At 40.2% G+C, this 16,924-nt stretch overlaps 2 protein-coding genes across 2 annotated transcripts; both read left to right on the top strand.

Annotated features, from left to right (window-relative positions):
• Positions 1-522: 522 nt before the first annotated feature.
• Positions 523-5,434, top strand: LOC131314887 (2-C-methyl-D-erythritol 2,4-cyclodiphosphate synthase, chloroplastic-like; the record flags this gene model as incomplete). Its single annotated transcript, XM_058343810.1, has 3 exons — positions 523-688; positions 2,958-3,088; positions 5,059-5,434. Coding segments are annotated over 3 exons (531 nt in total), but the record flags the coding sequence as incomplete, so codon positions are not given.
• A 5,569-nt stretch (positions 5,435-11,003) lies between these two features.
• On the top strand, positions 11,004-14,882 carry LOC131314874 (1-aminocyclopropane-1-carboxylate synthase-like). Its single transcript, XM_058343789.1, has 4 exons — positions 11,004-11,397; positions 11,519-11,650; positions 11,793-11,953; positions 13,435-14,882. The coding sequence occupies exons 1-4, from the start codon at positions 11,227-11,229 to the stop codon at positions 14,435-14,437; spliced, it is 1,467 nt and encodes a 488-aa protein (XP_058199772.1). The 5' UTR covers positions 11,004-11,226; the 3' UTR covers positions 14,438-14,882.
• Positions 14,883-16,924: the final 2,042 nt, after the last annotated feature.

The raw sequence follows: 16,924 nt of genomic DNA, 5'->3' as shown, positions 1-16,924 counted from the left end.
TTCGATCAATAAGTAAGTCCTAATTCAAGGAAGGGAAGTAGAGTAAATAAAGGCGGCGTATCTCTCTAGATTTAGTAATTAGTACTGTACCTTATATATAGAGTTACTTCAGTTGGTCTCTAAGATAGCTCGTGTCTCTCATGACGTCACAAATAATCAATTCTTGATTTGACGTTATTCATGACGACATTGACTGTCATGCTATTTGGCGGCAGATGACTGAGCCATGTAGCTGAACCAAGACTGGTCACACGTGACCGGACCGAACAACTTGGTGCTGATTTGTCGCTGACCCTACTATACACGTGGACATCCAACTATCCAAGATCTTGCCCCGACGCCTCAACCCGCCCGTGAAGCTCTGGTTAGGGCGACCCACTCTTCAGGAAACTGTGTTTTCAAATAGGAACACTTCAACACACTCACTCGCTCCCCCTCTCTTATCTCTCTCCTCGCACCTCCGCTCATCCTTCAGAGCTCCTCCGCCGTCAGCGGCGGCGGCGGCGGCAGTGACTGCTGACGCGGTTCGAAAATGAGCGACAGACGACTACCAGTGCCACTCCGTCGAAGTCTCTGCCGTTCCGGGTGGGACACGGGTTCTATCTCCACAGGCTGGAGCCTGGGTACCCTCTCATAATCGGGGGCATCGATATTCCTTTCGAAAATGGCTGCGAAGCTCACTCCGACGGTAAAAAAACAATAATAAAATCACTGTGTGTGATTATTTTTGCAGCCTGCTTATTTTTTTTCAATTTTTATAACTAAGTGTCTGGACTAGTTTATGCACATCTCGACTAATTATAGGACCATAAATGTTGGAAATTGACTAGAATTCCTAAATTGACTAAGATTCCTATTCGTATTCGGTTTAGGTTTATTTAGTGATTTCCTATAAATAGAGACCTTGGGGTTCTAGGGTTATGATTTTTTGTTCAAGGGGTTTAGATATTAGAGTTTTGTTCATCTCTTAGAGTTCCACCAAATGTTTTGTGTCTCCCTTTTGGTTTCCACCAGAGATTTGTCCCTAGGTGTCTGTTTGGTGCTTCAAGTAGAGTTACGGGTATAGCCGGTTCTTTGTTTCTCTTCCTGTTTATAGTGAATCCTCTTGCTCTTTTTCTTGTGGATTATGTTCTTGTTTTGTGCTTGAGCGGAACCACGTATATCCTTGTGTTTCATTTATCGCTTGTTGATTTGTTATATTCTCAATTTTATGTTCAGCACAACAATAAACCTCACCACTGGCGGGGCTCCACTTAAAGCAAGAGCAAATGCTCTGTATGGATTGGCCCGAAAGGCGTTGATAGCATCTAAGAGGTTTCGAACCTAATACCGGAGGAGGGAGTAGACCCATAAGTCCTAGGCCTTAACCACTCGGCCAACCCCTTAGCCAAGTGGTCAACTTGATAGCCCCCTTTGGGTCGTTGGAAAGTGTGGGAATGAAATGAAATGAGAATCTTTATCCGTTGTTTGGATGACTGAAAATGGATTGTTAGAAAGGGGGTAATCAGAAGAATTGAGAATCCTATCTGTTTGCTTGAATAACAAAAAAAAAAGAGGGTGAGAAGCTTCGCTATTCGCCCCGGCACTTCGATTGAGATCTTTTAATCAGGTTTGAGGATCTCCGGTTCTCCGAGAGTGCTGGAGAGAAGAGAAAGCTGTAAGAACCTCTCTGATTCGGTCACCAAAAAGGAGTCTCTCTCTTTCTTGTAGTGCCTTATTCCACTATTCTGATCGAGAAAGAATCTCTTCCGAACGACCAAGTCATAATGAGATTAAAAAACGATGCTTCCTTGGCCGTGTGGAACATGGATTAGCATCTTAAGGTCAGGACAGAGTCAGTGAAGTTGGAGCAGCCCCTTGAGCTAGAGCTGTTTCAGGTTGAGTTAAGGTAGCTGCCCAAGGGAGGGCTAGCCAAGTAAGGTGTCTTCCTCACTCCGTTCAGGATGCTCCAACAACGAGGCTGAATATGAGGCAGTGATTGGGTGAATGGAACTGGCCCTACAAATCCCAAAGCCAATTTCTACTCTGATGGAGGCTAATGCCAGGGTGTATTCAGAAGAAGGAAAACACTAGGAGGATGCTACTATGTATCAACATGGATGCGGAATGAAGGAAAAATTCACCTTAGTCTCGCTGTAATTCAAGAAAATAAAAAGGGAAAGTCGCTCTTAGAGTTCTATTGCTCATTTGGATAGCTAAACGAGTTGAGAAAGTACGCGAATTGATGGAAAAAGATGAATTTTATGGTTGGTCCGTCTTTGTTTCTCACCCAATTTCTTTATTTTGGTGAGATGTTGTGAAAAAGCTCAGTCCCTTATTTTCCCTTTCTCTTAATTGAAAAGTGTTACAGCAAACCAAAATGCACAATGCGCGGAAAACAATAAAGAAAACAACGGTAGTAGAAAAAGAACAAAGATTGTTTTGTGGTTTCCTAGTGGTGTAACTAAGGAATCCACACCTCGCACCAGTTTTCTCTACTCATAAAATGAAGTACGAGTGTTGATTATATCGGCTGCTTATTGCATGTTCCCTAGGTTCACATCACCAATTACTGTAATAAAAGATACTACGGACATAGGAGTCTGTGCATAGATCCGGATACAGATGTGTCCAGAACCATCCGATGTGCGGGCCCCATGTTTACCGAGCGGACCATGTGCATTGGACATTTTACAACACATCTGTTAGGGAAGTGGCAAATCAAGACTGAAATGAGGCTTTACAAACCCAACAGGTAGGATCCATGTGGATAGAGATGGAGTTCAAATGACAAGATTCGGTGTTGAAGTTTAACAAAAGCATACGAGGTTTTTATAAAATGCATTTCTTCTACCTTTAATCCATCTTTCACAGTTGTTTCACAAACCAATTATAGAAACCTGTTTTAGTTTGGTTAAATAGAACCTGAAGCTCCCCATCCATCCAAACTAAGTTCGTTGTTAATTTGGGGTTTGCAGGAGATGTGTTGCTTCATTGTGTTGTAGATGCAATTTTGGGTGCTTTAGGGCTTCCGGACGTTGGGCAGATCTTCCCAGACAATGATCCCAAGTGGAAAGGTGCAGCATCGTCTGTTTTCATCAAGGAAGCTGTGAGTTTATCAACTAATTGCCTTTAGTCTCATTTGTTGGCTATTCTGTTCTTAATGTTTGATTGATATATTATGGACCTCAAAGTTTTAGCATTGGCTTTAACTGTTGCTTCTGTCATTTGTTTTCGCTACTTTGTTTTCTTCTTGTGGTTTTGAAATTAAATGGCAGTTGTGTTTCTGAGAAGTACCACCGTTACAACATAAGGCAAAAATAAGTTACCATTTGCTAGCCAATGGATAAAGCTACTTTGTTTCGATGTTCTTAGATTTGGATGTGTTAATGAAACTTTAGTCTGTTTGATTGATCTGGGAGAAAATGGTTTGCCAAAAACCAGCTTTGAGGTATTTGGATGTAAGAGGGGTGGAAACAAGGGGGAGTGGTAAGAGAAGGGGGAAAGACGCACATCGAAATTGAGAAAGAGGGAATGGTAAGAGAAGGCGGATGGACACTCTTGGAAATTGAGAAAGAAATAGAACCTGGATGTTCCGCAGCTTCTATAGATTAGGTTGGTTTGGTTTGGTTGTTGAACTTGGCCTTTTTTGAACCAGGCTATTTGAGGACCTAAACGAAAATTTGGCAGATATGCTTGATGTAAAGCATAATATTAATAAGCAACTATTTTTCTGCAAATTGCTCTACCACATGGATTGTGAATTAGTCAAAAATAGAAATTTCCACCTTGTTGAAGGCTTAAATGAGCAGTCATTGCTGTTAAGGCCAACTCGAGATCCAAGGACAATTTCTTATACCTTCTGGTCTCTGACATAAAAACGACACGGACATGTGGGAATTTGGTTTTATTTAGTGGAACATGACAGACATGGATTCTCCAGAAAGACAAAAAAATCCAAGAAAGAAAGATCGAAGAATTCCTGTGGGTGGCACTCCTTGCGTGCGGAGTAGGAAACCGAAGAAAAGGCAATTCCCTTGTGTGCGCAAGAGCCCATCCTTGATCCAAGCCGAGTTTTGCGTTCCTTAGGTTGGTGCAAAAGGCTTCCCGCAAGTCCTTTGTCAAACCCATGTGGAATATGATGCGTTAGGTGAACATGTTTAACTAGACAAATTTGACTTCTTCTCCATCAGTTGTCAAGTGGGAATGAAATGATAGGACTTCAAAAATTTGACTAAGCATGCTGTCCAAAACCTTCAATTTTAGTTCCGTTCTCTAACATCTGATTAACATCAATGCAGTTTCCTAGGTTTATTCTTCATTTGATTCTGGTGGGAAGGCTGACCAGAATGCCGACTACAAGACTACGTGATTCAGGCAAACCAATCTTCTCTGAATTCAAATAGGAAGATTAGCGAACGGGAAAAGAAAGAACAGGATATCTATCTTACTATACGATGCACCTAGCTTATCACAGACTGAAGTCGGAGAAGTTACGAAGAAAAGAGGAAAGAATGGAAGAAAGATTAGGAGCTTTCACTCATGACAAATATCTATATAATAAAACAGCTCAGTATTTGAATCCTATGTACATAAATCTAATGGCCCAAACTTATCCCTCATAAATCCTATGGCTGAGAAGAGTCCTAAGGCTGGAAAATCCTATTTTCAATCTTCTCTAACCTTTCCTATTCCAACTCTATTTTGTTATGGAAAGATAGAAAGCAATAAAATTTCATTGCCAAAAAAAAAAAGAGAGCGAGGGTGGTCAATAGTTTCACAATTCATTTTAGTTGTTTTCAAAACTCATTGCGTTGTGCTTGAAGGCATGGGCAAACTCTAGTATAGAAATATGGGATATCGACCTATTATTGGATTTTATTTCATTTTTGTTCGTGTGACTTTTCTCTTGGGCTTCATATCTTCAATCTTTTATCTGGAACAATGTCAATTAGAGTTTCTCAAGTTTGTTGCTATAGAGATTGTATTGGTTTCTCGATATCGTAATGGTAATAGGCTTGAGTTGATTATACTTTCTATTTAACTCGCTCATCCTCTGCAATTTTTGGTCCATATCAGGTGAGACTGATGCATGAGGCAGGCTATGAGCTCGGAAACTTAGATGCCACTTTGATTCTTCAAAGGCCGAAGCTGAGCCCGCACAAGGAGGCTATCAGGGCAAATTTGTCGAACCTTCTTGGCGCAGACCCTTCTGTTGTGAACTTGAAAGCGAAAACTCATGAGAAGGTCGACAGCCTTGGGGAAAACAGGAGTATCGCAGCACATACTGTTGTTCTTCTTATGAAGAAGTAGGAGATTGGCCATTTCCAAACATAAATCTCTAAGACAGAAAATACTGTCCTTGTTACTGTTGTATTTATACAGCTTATGAGGAACCCAATTGATTGTTCTTTCATACAGTTGAATATATACAGAATGCAATGGGTATTTTAACGGAGTCTCATTGCTACTGTCGTATTCATAGTTGAAATGCAGTATTTTTGGTGTTGGAATCTACTTGTGTCTCTTTTGGATGATGGGTAATAAAGTGGTGATTTTACAGTGTATCCAACATTTTGTTGCTGATCTGAGATCTCTCTCTCTCTCTCTCTCTCTCTCTCTCTCTCTCTCTCTCTCTCTCTGCTTCACATTTGTGCAAGTGAAAACAGTGTTTTTCCCAACCTCAAGGACCGACCGGCCACGCCAAACATCTGAAATTTCATGTCAAGCTGTGAAATTTTGACAAGTGAGATTCTAATGTAGTATGAAGACAGACTCTGACAACACGTAATCACGATCGTAGAATTAAGCCTAACTCAGCAACCAAAGTGTTACTTGATCTTCGAGTGGAGAGTTATCAAGACACAAGTCTCTTAAAGCGCTTGCCTCGGAGTAAGCACAAGAGTAAAAACATCTCAAATTAGTAAATTCGTGAGAATAAGGATTGAGAGCGAAAGTGTTGAGCGAGATTGATAGCAGAAGCGTGGGGTCCTACTGGAAAAAATGTGAAGACTAGCCAACCAGACTAGACCAATTGGTATGTGGTCACCTTCTTTATGAACTGTAGAATTGGGATTTTAGCAGCACAAATGAATTGAGTTGCTAATGATCCAAATTAGTTGCTCGAAATTAACAGGAAGGAATACCAGGGAACAAAGCTTTTTTTGATTCACAAAAGGGTGGCCTGGGTAGTTAACCGCTGGGCGTGACCATACCCACCGGCCCTGAATGTTTGGATTTAAGCAATAGCTGATCTTGCCGGGGAGAAAATATTAATCGACCACCACGTTGCGAAGCTGTCACCAAAACCCCATCAAAAGACAAGTTAAACACAAGGTCCGCTCTACCAACCATCTGGCCCCAGGTCTTGAACCTGTGACCAGTGGAAGAGGGGAAGGCTCTTAACCTGCTGCCTCAACTACTTAGGCCCAGCCTTGAATTTTTGAAGGCCCAAAGCGAGGTTTGAAAATGGAACCTCTTATATTTGTCTATATATATTTGTTTTTCGACATAAGATGTTGATCTCATTGTGTTCCAGTGGCACAATGATTGAAATATGTCTTTTGTGCCTATATCACGAGTTCAATTCTTAGCACTTTTATTTTGAAACAAATTTTCGTACAAATTAAGTTCAAATCCATCCGCTCAAAAAAGCTTATGAAGCATGTCTCAAATGCATGACCTTAAAACAAACATATCTTACCACCATATCACAGTCGCCTATTAGCTAGATATTCTACATAATTACTATGTAATATATTTCGCCATTTGGAAGCCTTGTAATTGGACCGAAAACTAAAGGCCCAAAGCGATTGCCTGAGCCTATACCCAGGGCCGGCCCTGCAACCACCCAGACTACCACGTCGGTGGTCAAGGAGCGGAGCTAAAAGGACAAATTATCTAATGACCAATACAAATTTGGACAATGGTTTTGTTAAGAGTCAATGTCATGTGTCATCTTTTCAAAGGACTGGTAGTCCTATTCCCTTGCGCGTGTTGGAACAGCAACAGCAACACGTATGACCTCTTCATTTGACAAGAACAACAAAGTTTCAAATAGGCAAAAAGAAATGGGTGCCAGACACGGCGGCTTTGATTGGATGCTGAGAAAGAATGGCTTGAAATTTGAATGGTTCGCAGGTGCTGACCTGACCCAGCCAATCCAAAGGTTTATGAATGAAACATAACAAGAGCCACCCACATGGTTGACCCAATCTTGGAATTGTACGTAGATGTGTTTATCGGTCATGCTAAAAATTAGATCGATCAAATAGTAGTATTTCGTCAATCTGATCAGCAAAACATATCGGTCAAAAGAAAATCAGATGGTTAGATTTTGACCGTTGATATTTCTTCGTACAAGTATGATGATTCGATCAAGACTTTGTCGATATCCGACTGATAAAAACGTCAAGGTTCAAGAAATGAGTGATTCAGACCGTCGAATTAATGAGACCTGTTTAGTTACATTTTGAGTCACATGTAAGTTTTATTCTTAATGATGTTAGATAATTAACACCCTGCGTTTATGCTAGGATCTAGAACTATCATGATCATCACATATACAATCATTAAGCGGAACATCATAGAATCAAAAACGGCGTACCCGGATCCATTTATGCGGAACTTGAGCGATCCAGTGATTAATTGAACCAGCCATAATATTGCTAGAGCAATCATTAAGCCCTAGGTGGAAAGCAGGTTTCTTTTTCTTGCCTTATTTTCTAGCCTCTTAGTATATCACGTTAATTTGATAGAACCCACATTGATACTAACTTACCATCAAAGTATAGCGTATTTAGGAAACAACATCTCTATTTGACCAATAGAATTAAATAAAGATATGAAGAAACTTATTAAACTCATAATCAATATGTGCCATATAAAATATGTGGGCCACCACAGTGACTAAATCAAAAATTAGTCTTACATCACATATGTGGGCCACCACAGTGACTAAATCAAAAATTAGTCTTACATCACATTGAGACCATGCGAGATCATAACGTGGTGCGAGATCATCACGTGAGAAGATCTCGATTAATGTGAGAGAATGCTTGGATGGTCATGGTTGGTGAGTCAGTCTGCTGACTCCTTGGTCTAGGATTAAAAACATAGGCAAGAGCCACCCACACGGCCACATTGTTGACGTCAAATCTGGCAAATTTGAGACACCCATTTTGCCCTCTTTTGGGTAGAAAAAAATGTGGTCAAATTAATTGGCCACATGATGCAACCAAACCTCGTTGCCTTACGACATAGGCTCTTGTCCGAACCAAACGTGCATGCTTACACCCACATGTATCATCTGATGTAATTCAGAACATCATGCACATGACATGTTACAAAGCCCAGAAAGAATTCAATCACGAGAAGCACCCCCACCCCCCCCCCCCCCCCCCCCCCCCCCACAAAGCGTCCCAGCGTGTGATTTTTTGAAAGCTAACCCGAGACACTCTACATTATCCAAAATTAAGAAAAGAAGATGAAATCTCTCGAGAAAAGTGTGCACAAGATCTATTACATCTCCGAGATGGCAACCTCGCTCCACTACTCTAATACAGTTTTAGTTGCAGAATCTTGCCTCAAGGTTTGTATATTTTGATTCTCATGTCATTGTGCTACTAAAAGTGCATTGAACACGAAACAGATGTTTGGGGTCAAAAGATCCCTCAATTAGTGGCGGAGCCAGAAAATTGTTTAGAGATGGCAAAATAGCTTGACACAAATTTGAACTTAAGCGTGGACAAGTTTTGACTCAGCGAGTTTGAGTGGCTATGGTATATTTGGGTCTCTTTGAGCCCTAACAAACAGACCATATGTGCGAAAATCTCAACCCGTGGAATTAAGTAGATTATGTTTGAGATGATTATTAGTGTCTAAACAACTTGGTCATAATGGGGGGCAGGAGGGTTGCATTACAGGGGTGTAGTACTCGATCCGAGCTGTCCGTCTCGTCAATCATTGGTCCACATTTCATCTCAGAAATGGAAAGCTCAGTAGCTGAGATGAAAACTAAACCATTGATTGTCGATACGAATGGCTCAGATCACGCACTACACCATTATAGTGCATCCCTGCCCTACAGATCCTCAATCCCAGTAATAATTAATGTCCAAATATTTGGGCCGTGCTAAAAATCAAACGTGGAGTTAATGGTGTGGTTTTTTGAGTCTCTAAGGATGGACGAGCGAGAGATTTGAATTGATAATGTACGTGGCAAGAATTTTGACCAAGATATAAAGTTAGGGTTTGAAATGGAATTCTTGCTTTAACCTCAAATGAAAGTCAGAAATTGATGGTGGTGCATTTGGAATGGAATTGTTATTCAATTTCAAATCTAAGACTCAAAATGAGTTTTCTCATACTATCATGCAATAAATCGCCACCACAGTATGAAGACTTCAATCGAAACTTTTGAAGAAAAAGTAAATGGCATTGCGGAAAAAGAGAATAGAAAAAGGTCTACTATAGTAATGAATGAGATAGCTCCCCAAAAGTCGCAGATTCAACTCTCATCGCCAATGAAAAATTGTTGAGGTAAACAATTCTTTCCTCCTCCTTTCGTTGAACACTTAACTCTCTCAAACATTGAATGAAATGTTGGCATGGGGTTTCGGTGCTGAAAGTTTGCCCAATTGATAACTTCAACTAATACGCGAATAAGCTCTCTAGTACCGTAAGAAAAAGATCCTGATAGCTATTGGGTTTTCTGGTCCAATATTTTTGGGTGGCACATTTTCAAAGCCAGGGCCCAATATTTGGGTTGAATATTCTAGATTTGTGATAACTATAGTGAAAGTCAGATATAACCTAGAAAATTCAGACATATCTAGTGTTATGGTAGAGAAGAGGAGAGAATAACAACTTTGATTGGGTTTTTGACTGATAATGAGGGCCACCATGAGTGCTGTTTTTGTTTAATGTAGTGGAGTATTGGGATCTTTGGTTGAAAGTCAGTTGAGCAGCCCCACGAGGTTTGGTAACAGTATTGGAAATTAAAAGCATATGCACAAAAATCAGAATTTCAGTTCAGTAGATGAAATTGATCACTGCTGGAAAGAAAAGTCTCGGTCCCATAAATTTCGCAGAAAACTTTATCGGCATTTAGAAATCGGTGGTTGAGATTCACTTGAATCTTAACTAATGATTTTGAATTCGGGCGAGTTTTTGTGAGCGTTGTAGTAGTAGTACATAGCTAGATGGTTTAATGATGCTTCCATCTTAATTGGCATTTGGGATGGCAATAGTACAAAAAAGAAACAGAGAGAGACAGAGAAATGTATATAAATAAATAAAAATAAATCAAGGGTGGTCCAAATTCCAAAAAAAACTAGCAGGGATGCAAAGGGCCAGATAGAGGGTTATCCATCCAAATCGTCGGAATAGGCCCAGCCTCCAGACGGTCTAGGCCCTAACCAGAGCTTCACGGGCGGGTCAAGGGGTCAGGGTCAGATCTTGGAAGATCACGTATAGCAGGGTCGGTAACACATCAGCCCCAAGTTGTTCGGTCCGGCCACGTGGGACCAGTCTCGGTTTAACTACATGCCGCCAAACAGCATGGTATTTAGCGATCATCATGCATAACGTCAAACCAAGAAGCGGTTATTTGTGACGTCATGAGAGGCACGAGCTATCTTGGAGACCAACCGAAGTAACTCCGTATATAAGATACCGTACTAGATCTTAGAGAGGCACGCCGTCCTTACTCACTCTACTTCCCTTCCTTGAACTAGGACTTACTTAGAGATCGAAGTGTCTATCGGTTGTCTCCGGCCGGCTAGCCACTAACATGCACATTTTGAGTTGGTCCAAACATCTTTCTACCTTTGAGTGAAGCCCAAGTAGCTGCATGAACAAATCCAGTCAATAGTTAGTGCTTAAAAAACTCAAAAAAAACATTAAAAGGGTCAAAGCAGCCAACTAATAAAATCCCACCAGTAATTTCAAGGAAACATCCCATGAGACTTTGTTTCCTTCATAGGAACCTTCTTTCCTCTTTCACGCTATATATACATAATATGTGTAGCATAACCCAAAATTAAACCAATCCCAAAGATTGCAGTCACCAACTTCCTCTACTTGTTGCACAAATTTCCGGCCTCAACGCAAGCAATTACGATTACTGAAAAAGACTTCTCCTTATTCTCTCCCTATAAAACCAATCACTAATTTCCCTCTCTGTTTATACCAGTTTGATCAACTTCTAGCATATTTCTCAGTATTCTTTTAGGCTTCAACAAGATTATGGGGTTCGTTTCAAATGACAATGCCCATTTGCTGTCTAAAATGGCAACAAACGACGGGCACGGCGAAAAGTCGCCGTATTTCGACGGATGGAAGGCTTATGATAGTGATCCCTATCATCATACCAAGAACCCAGATGGGGTTATTCAGATGGGCCTTGCAGAAAATGAGGTAACAAATATTGAAAAATAAAATAAAAAAATTCAGTATGAACACAAAAAATGGGCCAACCACATTATGATGCCTAGATCGTTTAGCTCAACTGTTTTGGATTGTTTTTGTTAACTTGCAGCTTTGCTTTGATTTGGTTCAAGAATGGGTAGTGAATAACCCGGAAGCGTCGATTTGCACGGCTGAAGGAGCAAATGAGTTTAAGGAAATTGCCATTTTTCAGGATTATCATGGATTGCCAGTGTTTAGAGAGGTAATGAAAACAATGAGCCTCTGTTTATGGAATTCAGTCATTCACAACACTTCTCAGGAAACAGTGTTTTCAAACACAAACACAAACACTTCTCAGGAAAATGTATTTACGTACCTTGATAATAATGTGAATAATTTGACAGGGTGTGGCGAAGTTTATGGGGAAAGTGAGAGGAGATAGAGTGCGATTCGACCCCGACCGCATTGTAATGAGTGGTGGAGCAACTGGAGCTCATGAAATGTTGGCCTTCTGTTTAGCTGATCCTGGTGATGCATTTTTGGTGCCTACTCCCTATTATCCAGGGTAAATAATACATCATTTTTCTCTTACTTTTTTAGGGTTTTGTTTTGTTTGAAGCTCAGACCATCACTTAATTCTTTTTTTTTTAATACTAGAAAATCAACTCCTTTGTTAGGAGTAAATGGTAGTATTGGAATAAGGATGGGGATAGGGATAGGGATAGGGAGGGCGGGAGTTGAAATAAAACCCTCTATGCCTGAGAATATAAGACCGCCTGGGTTGACGCTTAACTTGTCAAGCCGACCATTTAGGCTTTCTATATCACTCAAAGTGCACAACAAGAGTGTAGATCACAATTTGAGTCGTCCATCTCAGTTATCAATGATTTAAATTTTATCTCTACAACTAACAACTCGAATCTGGATGAGCCAAGATGAAATCTGGACCATAGACCTACTTACGGTGAGGGGGACTAGATTGCTTACGTACTGTTGTCTAAACCTCAGGAGTCAGGATTGCAACTCCACAATTTTAAAACGGAAATAACAAAAAGCAAAAATAGGATAAGACTCTTTGACTGGGAACCACATGATTTGGCAAGTGGTTATAAGAAAGCAATAAGTGTTTCTTCATGAGGTCACATATTTTATTCTCCCGAAAGCTAAACATTTCAAATTTCGGGGCGACTGGAGATTATGTCTGGTTAAGAAAGCAATAAGTGTTCTTTCACAAGGTCATATGTTTCATTCCTCCGGAAGTCAAACATTCCAAACCTCGGGGCGATTGGGGGTTATGTCCGGTCATTACCTTTAGAGTCCCAAAATTAGTCAAGGTGTGAGCAAGCTGGTCCGAATATCCAGTTATAAAAAAAAAAGAAAAAAGAAGACTCTTTGACTGGGTTGTATTATTGGTGGGGACTCGAGAAGGACCATTGTTTTCCTCCACAGAAAAAGTCTTACGTCCTGCAATTGGGCATTTAAAATTAAATTTCCATTATTCTATATGAGATGGTGACTGAAAAAACACACTTTGAGGAGGCACAAGGGCCACCTTGTTTTGTTTCCTCTTGTGGGTGGCCCCATCGATCTTCAACCACTTCGATGAGTAGCCAATTAGCATCTATCAAATCAAATACTCAGTTTGTTCTTTTCCACGAGACATTATAATTGACATCTTGAAAGAACATTTTCAAGAATTTGATTCACAAATGGAGCAATGAAAAAGTGATATAAAAAGGCCAAGAGGCCTTTCGCTAACAGTGCCAGGAGTGTATTTAAAATGCTAGGAAAAATGGGTTAGAAGTTCCGTTCTTCTGCCAAGGTGTTAATCTAATTATTTCAACAACATTATTATTGACTTTGGAATTTCGATGATTTTGGCATTAGATACTCCTGTAACAAAACCACTTAAATAAGCTGATAAGGGCTGATCATAATCTGAAATTTCGATGATTTTGGAAGTCACTTTTAACAGAATTCGATTCGCCGTAGCACCCATTTTCTCTAATTTTTCCGACTTAACGGATTTTCTGAATTGTATTGCAGATTTGATAGAGACTTGAGATGGAGAACAGGAACCCAAATAGTCCCGATTATCTGCGAAAGCTCGAACAATTTCAAGATCACCGAAGAAGCCTTGGAATCAGCATTCCAAAGAGCAAAAGAATCCAACATCAGAGTCAAAGGCCTGCTCATAACCAACCCATCAAACCCTTTAGGAACAGTACTAGACAGAGACACACTAAGAACTCTGGTAGCCTTCATCAACCAAAAAAACATCCACCTAATCTGCGACGAGATATATGCGGCCACGGTCTTCGATCAGCCTGGTTTCATCAGCATTGCCGAGATCATCGAGGAAAAGGATCAGCAAAATTGTAACCGCGGTCTCATCCACATTGTTTATAGCCTGTCAAAGGACATGGGATTCCCTGGATTCCGGGTCGGGATAGTTTATTCTTATAACGATGCAGTGACTAATTGTGCTAGAAAAATGTCGAGTTTTGGGCTAGTTTCAACCCAAACCCAACACCTGATCGGATCACTTTTGTCGGATGATGTTTTCGTTGGGAAATTCTTAGTGGAGAGCGCAGAGAGGCTAGCGAAAAGGCACGAGATGTTCACCAAGGGGCTTGCACAAGTAGGGATTGGTAGTCTAAAGAGTAACGCCGGGCTTTTTATCTGGATGGACTTGAGAAGGTTCCTCAAAGAGCCAACCGTTGATGCAGAGATGGTTCTTTGGAAAACCATAATACATGAAGTGAAGCTCAACGTTTCGCCTGGATCGTCATTTCATTGCTCAGAGCCTGGTTGGTTTAGGGTTTGCTTTGCGAATATGGACGATGCGATGTTGAAGATCGCGCTGTGGAGGATTCAGAGCTTTGTGCTTCAGAGAAGTAAGGGAGTGGAAGAACATGCCAAGAGGAAGTGTTGGCCAAGCAATCTTCAGGTCAGCTTATCGTTCCGAAGGCGCGATGATATTGTGATGGCGCCTCACATGATGTCTCCTCACTCCCCAATTTCTTCTCCCCTTGTCAGGGCAACTTAATTAGATTCAAAGATCAATTCCTTTCATAGAATAAGCGACGATTGACCACCCAGGGTGGTAGCCAAGATGGCAATGGGTTGCTCCCCATCGGGTTTGGCTCTCATGGCTCTCATGTGGGTTTCGGGAGCTTCTGTCGTGGGTCTGGAGTCCTTATGGTCGCGCATAGGAAAGGGTTGCTACAACTGGTCGCCCCCTCCTGATTAAGCGGATATCTGTTTAATTCTTGCATTCATTCTAGGATTGGAGTACTGTTAACACATTCTTGCATTCTATCGACTTCGCAATTCTTTAGAATTTTTTTCAAGATTTTTTTTTTGGGAAACAGAGGATCCTGGCCAACTTTCAGTACTTCATGTTTCCCTCCTTTAAATCTTGTTTCTTCTATCCATTTTAGTATCACAATTGTAATATGTAGTTGGCAATTAATACAATTTAATTACCATTCTTTCCCTTTTGTTCATTTGTTTACTGTTAAGTCCTGAGCATTCCTCAAAGTACTTAATTACTGCAGCTCTAACGTTTGTTAACAGTCTAGAGTGTAATATTTTTTTCTTCCCTAAAAAGTTTGAGAAAATTCAAAAAAGGTTAATCTCAACTCTCAAGGTACCACACACTGCTCCTGTGGAATTTTTCATCTGGCAACTGCACATCGATATAGTAAAAAAAATTGGGCTGAAATTTCTAGATTCCGTTTTCTTTTTCTTTTCTTTTTTAATTTTTTTTTTTACAAATGTAGTAGTTATTTACAAATGTAGTAGTTAAGAGAGGAAGAACAGTGGGACATTGGAAGTCACGGTAGAGTTTTCATAACCGGACAACATCGTCCGGCAAAAGTGTGGGTTGGTATTTCGCTTGTGATTAATGGGACGGATATTCTCCATCGGATGGACGGGTTTGAATATATGGACCTTTGATATGACTTAAAGTGCATTATACGTATGTTCTCTTAAAACATTAAAATTCTAAGAAGAGACTAGAATTAAAGGACAGAGGAACGAACTTAAAAAGTTGATGTCTTGAATTGTAGGTGAAAGTGTTACGAATTGTTGTACAAAAATTGTGAATTCAAGATTAATGTTCAAATGTTGTAGTTTTTGTACCATTTAATGTTCAACAAATATGGAATGTGTATGGCAATATTTCCTGATACTGTTACAAATTTGACTTCCCCAACTTTGTGAATTGGAGCCATTTTTCAATTATTTGTTTAAGTGTAATATCACCCCATGGCCATCAATTAAAAAATATCAACTACCATTAACAATGTTTTTGTCGATCTTATATTATGCACTTTTTTAGTTTATTTGGTGGATTGTCGTTAGAATATTTCTATTCTTCTCAGGTTTTGTAATAAGTATAAAATTATTCAGTCAAGCAAGCATTGAAGAGCGAGAAGGCAACAAGGATTAGGATGGGTTTTTGTTAATTAAAAAAAAAAAAAAACCAAAGATTAGTTACATATTGGTGCCCAAAGCTTTAATTCGCCTCACAATGACTTGTTTAAATGAAGAACCCAAAGTAGATGTGAAGGCGCAGTGTTTGGAGGTTTTGTATATGATGATGGACTACTCTGAGGGTCGTTATTTCAGGCATGACCAAGTAGTTGAATTGGTTGAGCTACTTTCAGGTGCAGCCATGGTAAAGACTCGACACAGGTCTACGTTGCTGTTATGTCTTGGTGAGATGTCATTGTATTGGTATGGAAATTGCGAGACCAAAAATGGTCAATTTCCCGTAGTATAGTTTCTAGTAGAGGGAAAGTTGAAGTAAGCGAGAGAATAAACATGTCGGTGCAACCATCGCGTGGTGGTGGAATTCTCGAGACTCCTAAGCAATTTATGGATGCTACAAAGGAGCTCATGAGCTGTGTGAATGATTGTTCGAAGGAATGTCCTCTCGTTACATTTGTGACTATTCTGGGCGCAATAGAGGTGTTGGAGGATGAGCTTGTTGCAAAAGTGGAGTACATTTTTGGTAAAGTGGATGGCGCCAAGTATAAAAAAGAGTGGGATTTGTTGAAGAATGCGGACAAGCACTATGTTATGTTGGTCAAAAATATTTCGTTTCCCAACTTGGTGGATGTGAAAGCGCAAGAAATGTCGAGTCGAATACTCCCAATAATCTGGTGTGCAAATGGATATACTACCAATCCTTTTGAGGAAAAATCTGAAGAGTGGATGGGATGAAAAAAATTAGTGGATCACTTCTATTGATTCAGAGGCTCTCAGAAGCCTGTTCTGATGGCTTGACATGGGTCGTTGAGGATGCATTTGCTACGGTAAATGAACTTGTGAAGGATGGTCAACATGGTGAGGCTTTGCCAACGATCGAACTCATGTTATCTCACATTCCAACTTGCACTGATGATCCAAAGTTAAGGTTGGAGCTAATGCAAAGGAAGGTACATGCTGATATTTCTTCTAATGTATACAGCTTTTCTATTTTTTCTAATTGCACTACTTCTAGCTGTTTTAATTGAATCTCTTA

This window comes from Rhododendron vialii, chromosome 2a, assembly GCF_030253575.1.
Source record: "Rhododendron vialii isolate Sample 1 chromosome 2a, ASM3025357v1".
NCBI classification, from domain to species: domain Eukaryota; kingdom Viridiplantae; phylum Streptophyta; class Magnoliopsida; order Ericales; family Ericaceae; genus Rhododendron; species Rhododendron vialii.
The sequence above is the reverse complement of the archived record's forward strand: the minus strand, read 5'-3'. Positions and strand labels throughout refer to the sequence as shown.

Bases quoted from the DNA above. Each gene is read 5' to 3' on its own strand.
- LOC131314874 (XM_058343789.1), top strand. From the start codon at position 11,227: ATGGGGTTCGTTTCAAATGACAATGCCCATTTGCTGTCTAAAATGGCA. The intron at 11,398-11,518 runs GTAACAAATATT...GTTAACTTGCAG, and splicing joins TGGGCCTTGCAGAAAATGAG to CTTTGCTTTGATTTGGTTCA. The intron at 11,954-13,434 runs GTAAATAATACA...ATTGTATTGCAG, and splicing joins CCTACTCCCTATTATCCAGG to ATTTGATAGAGACTTGAGAT.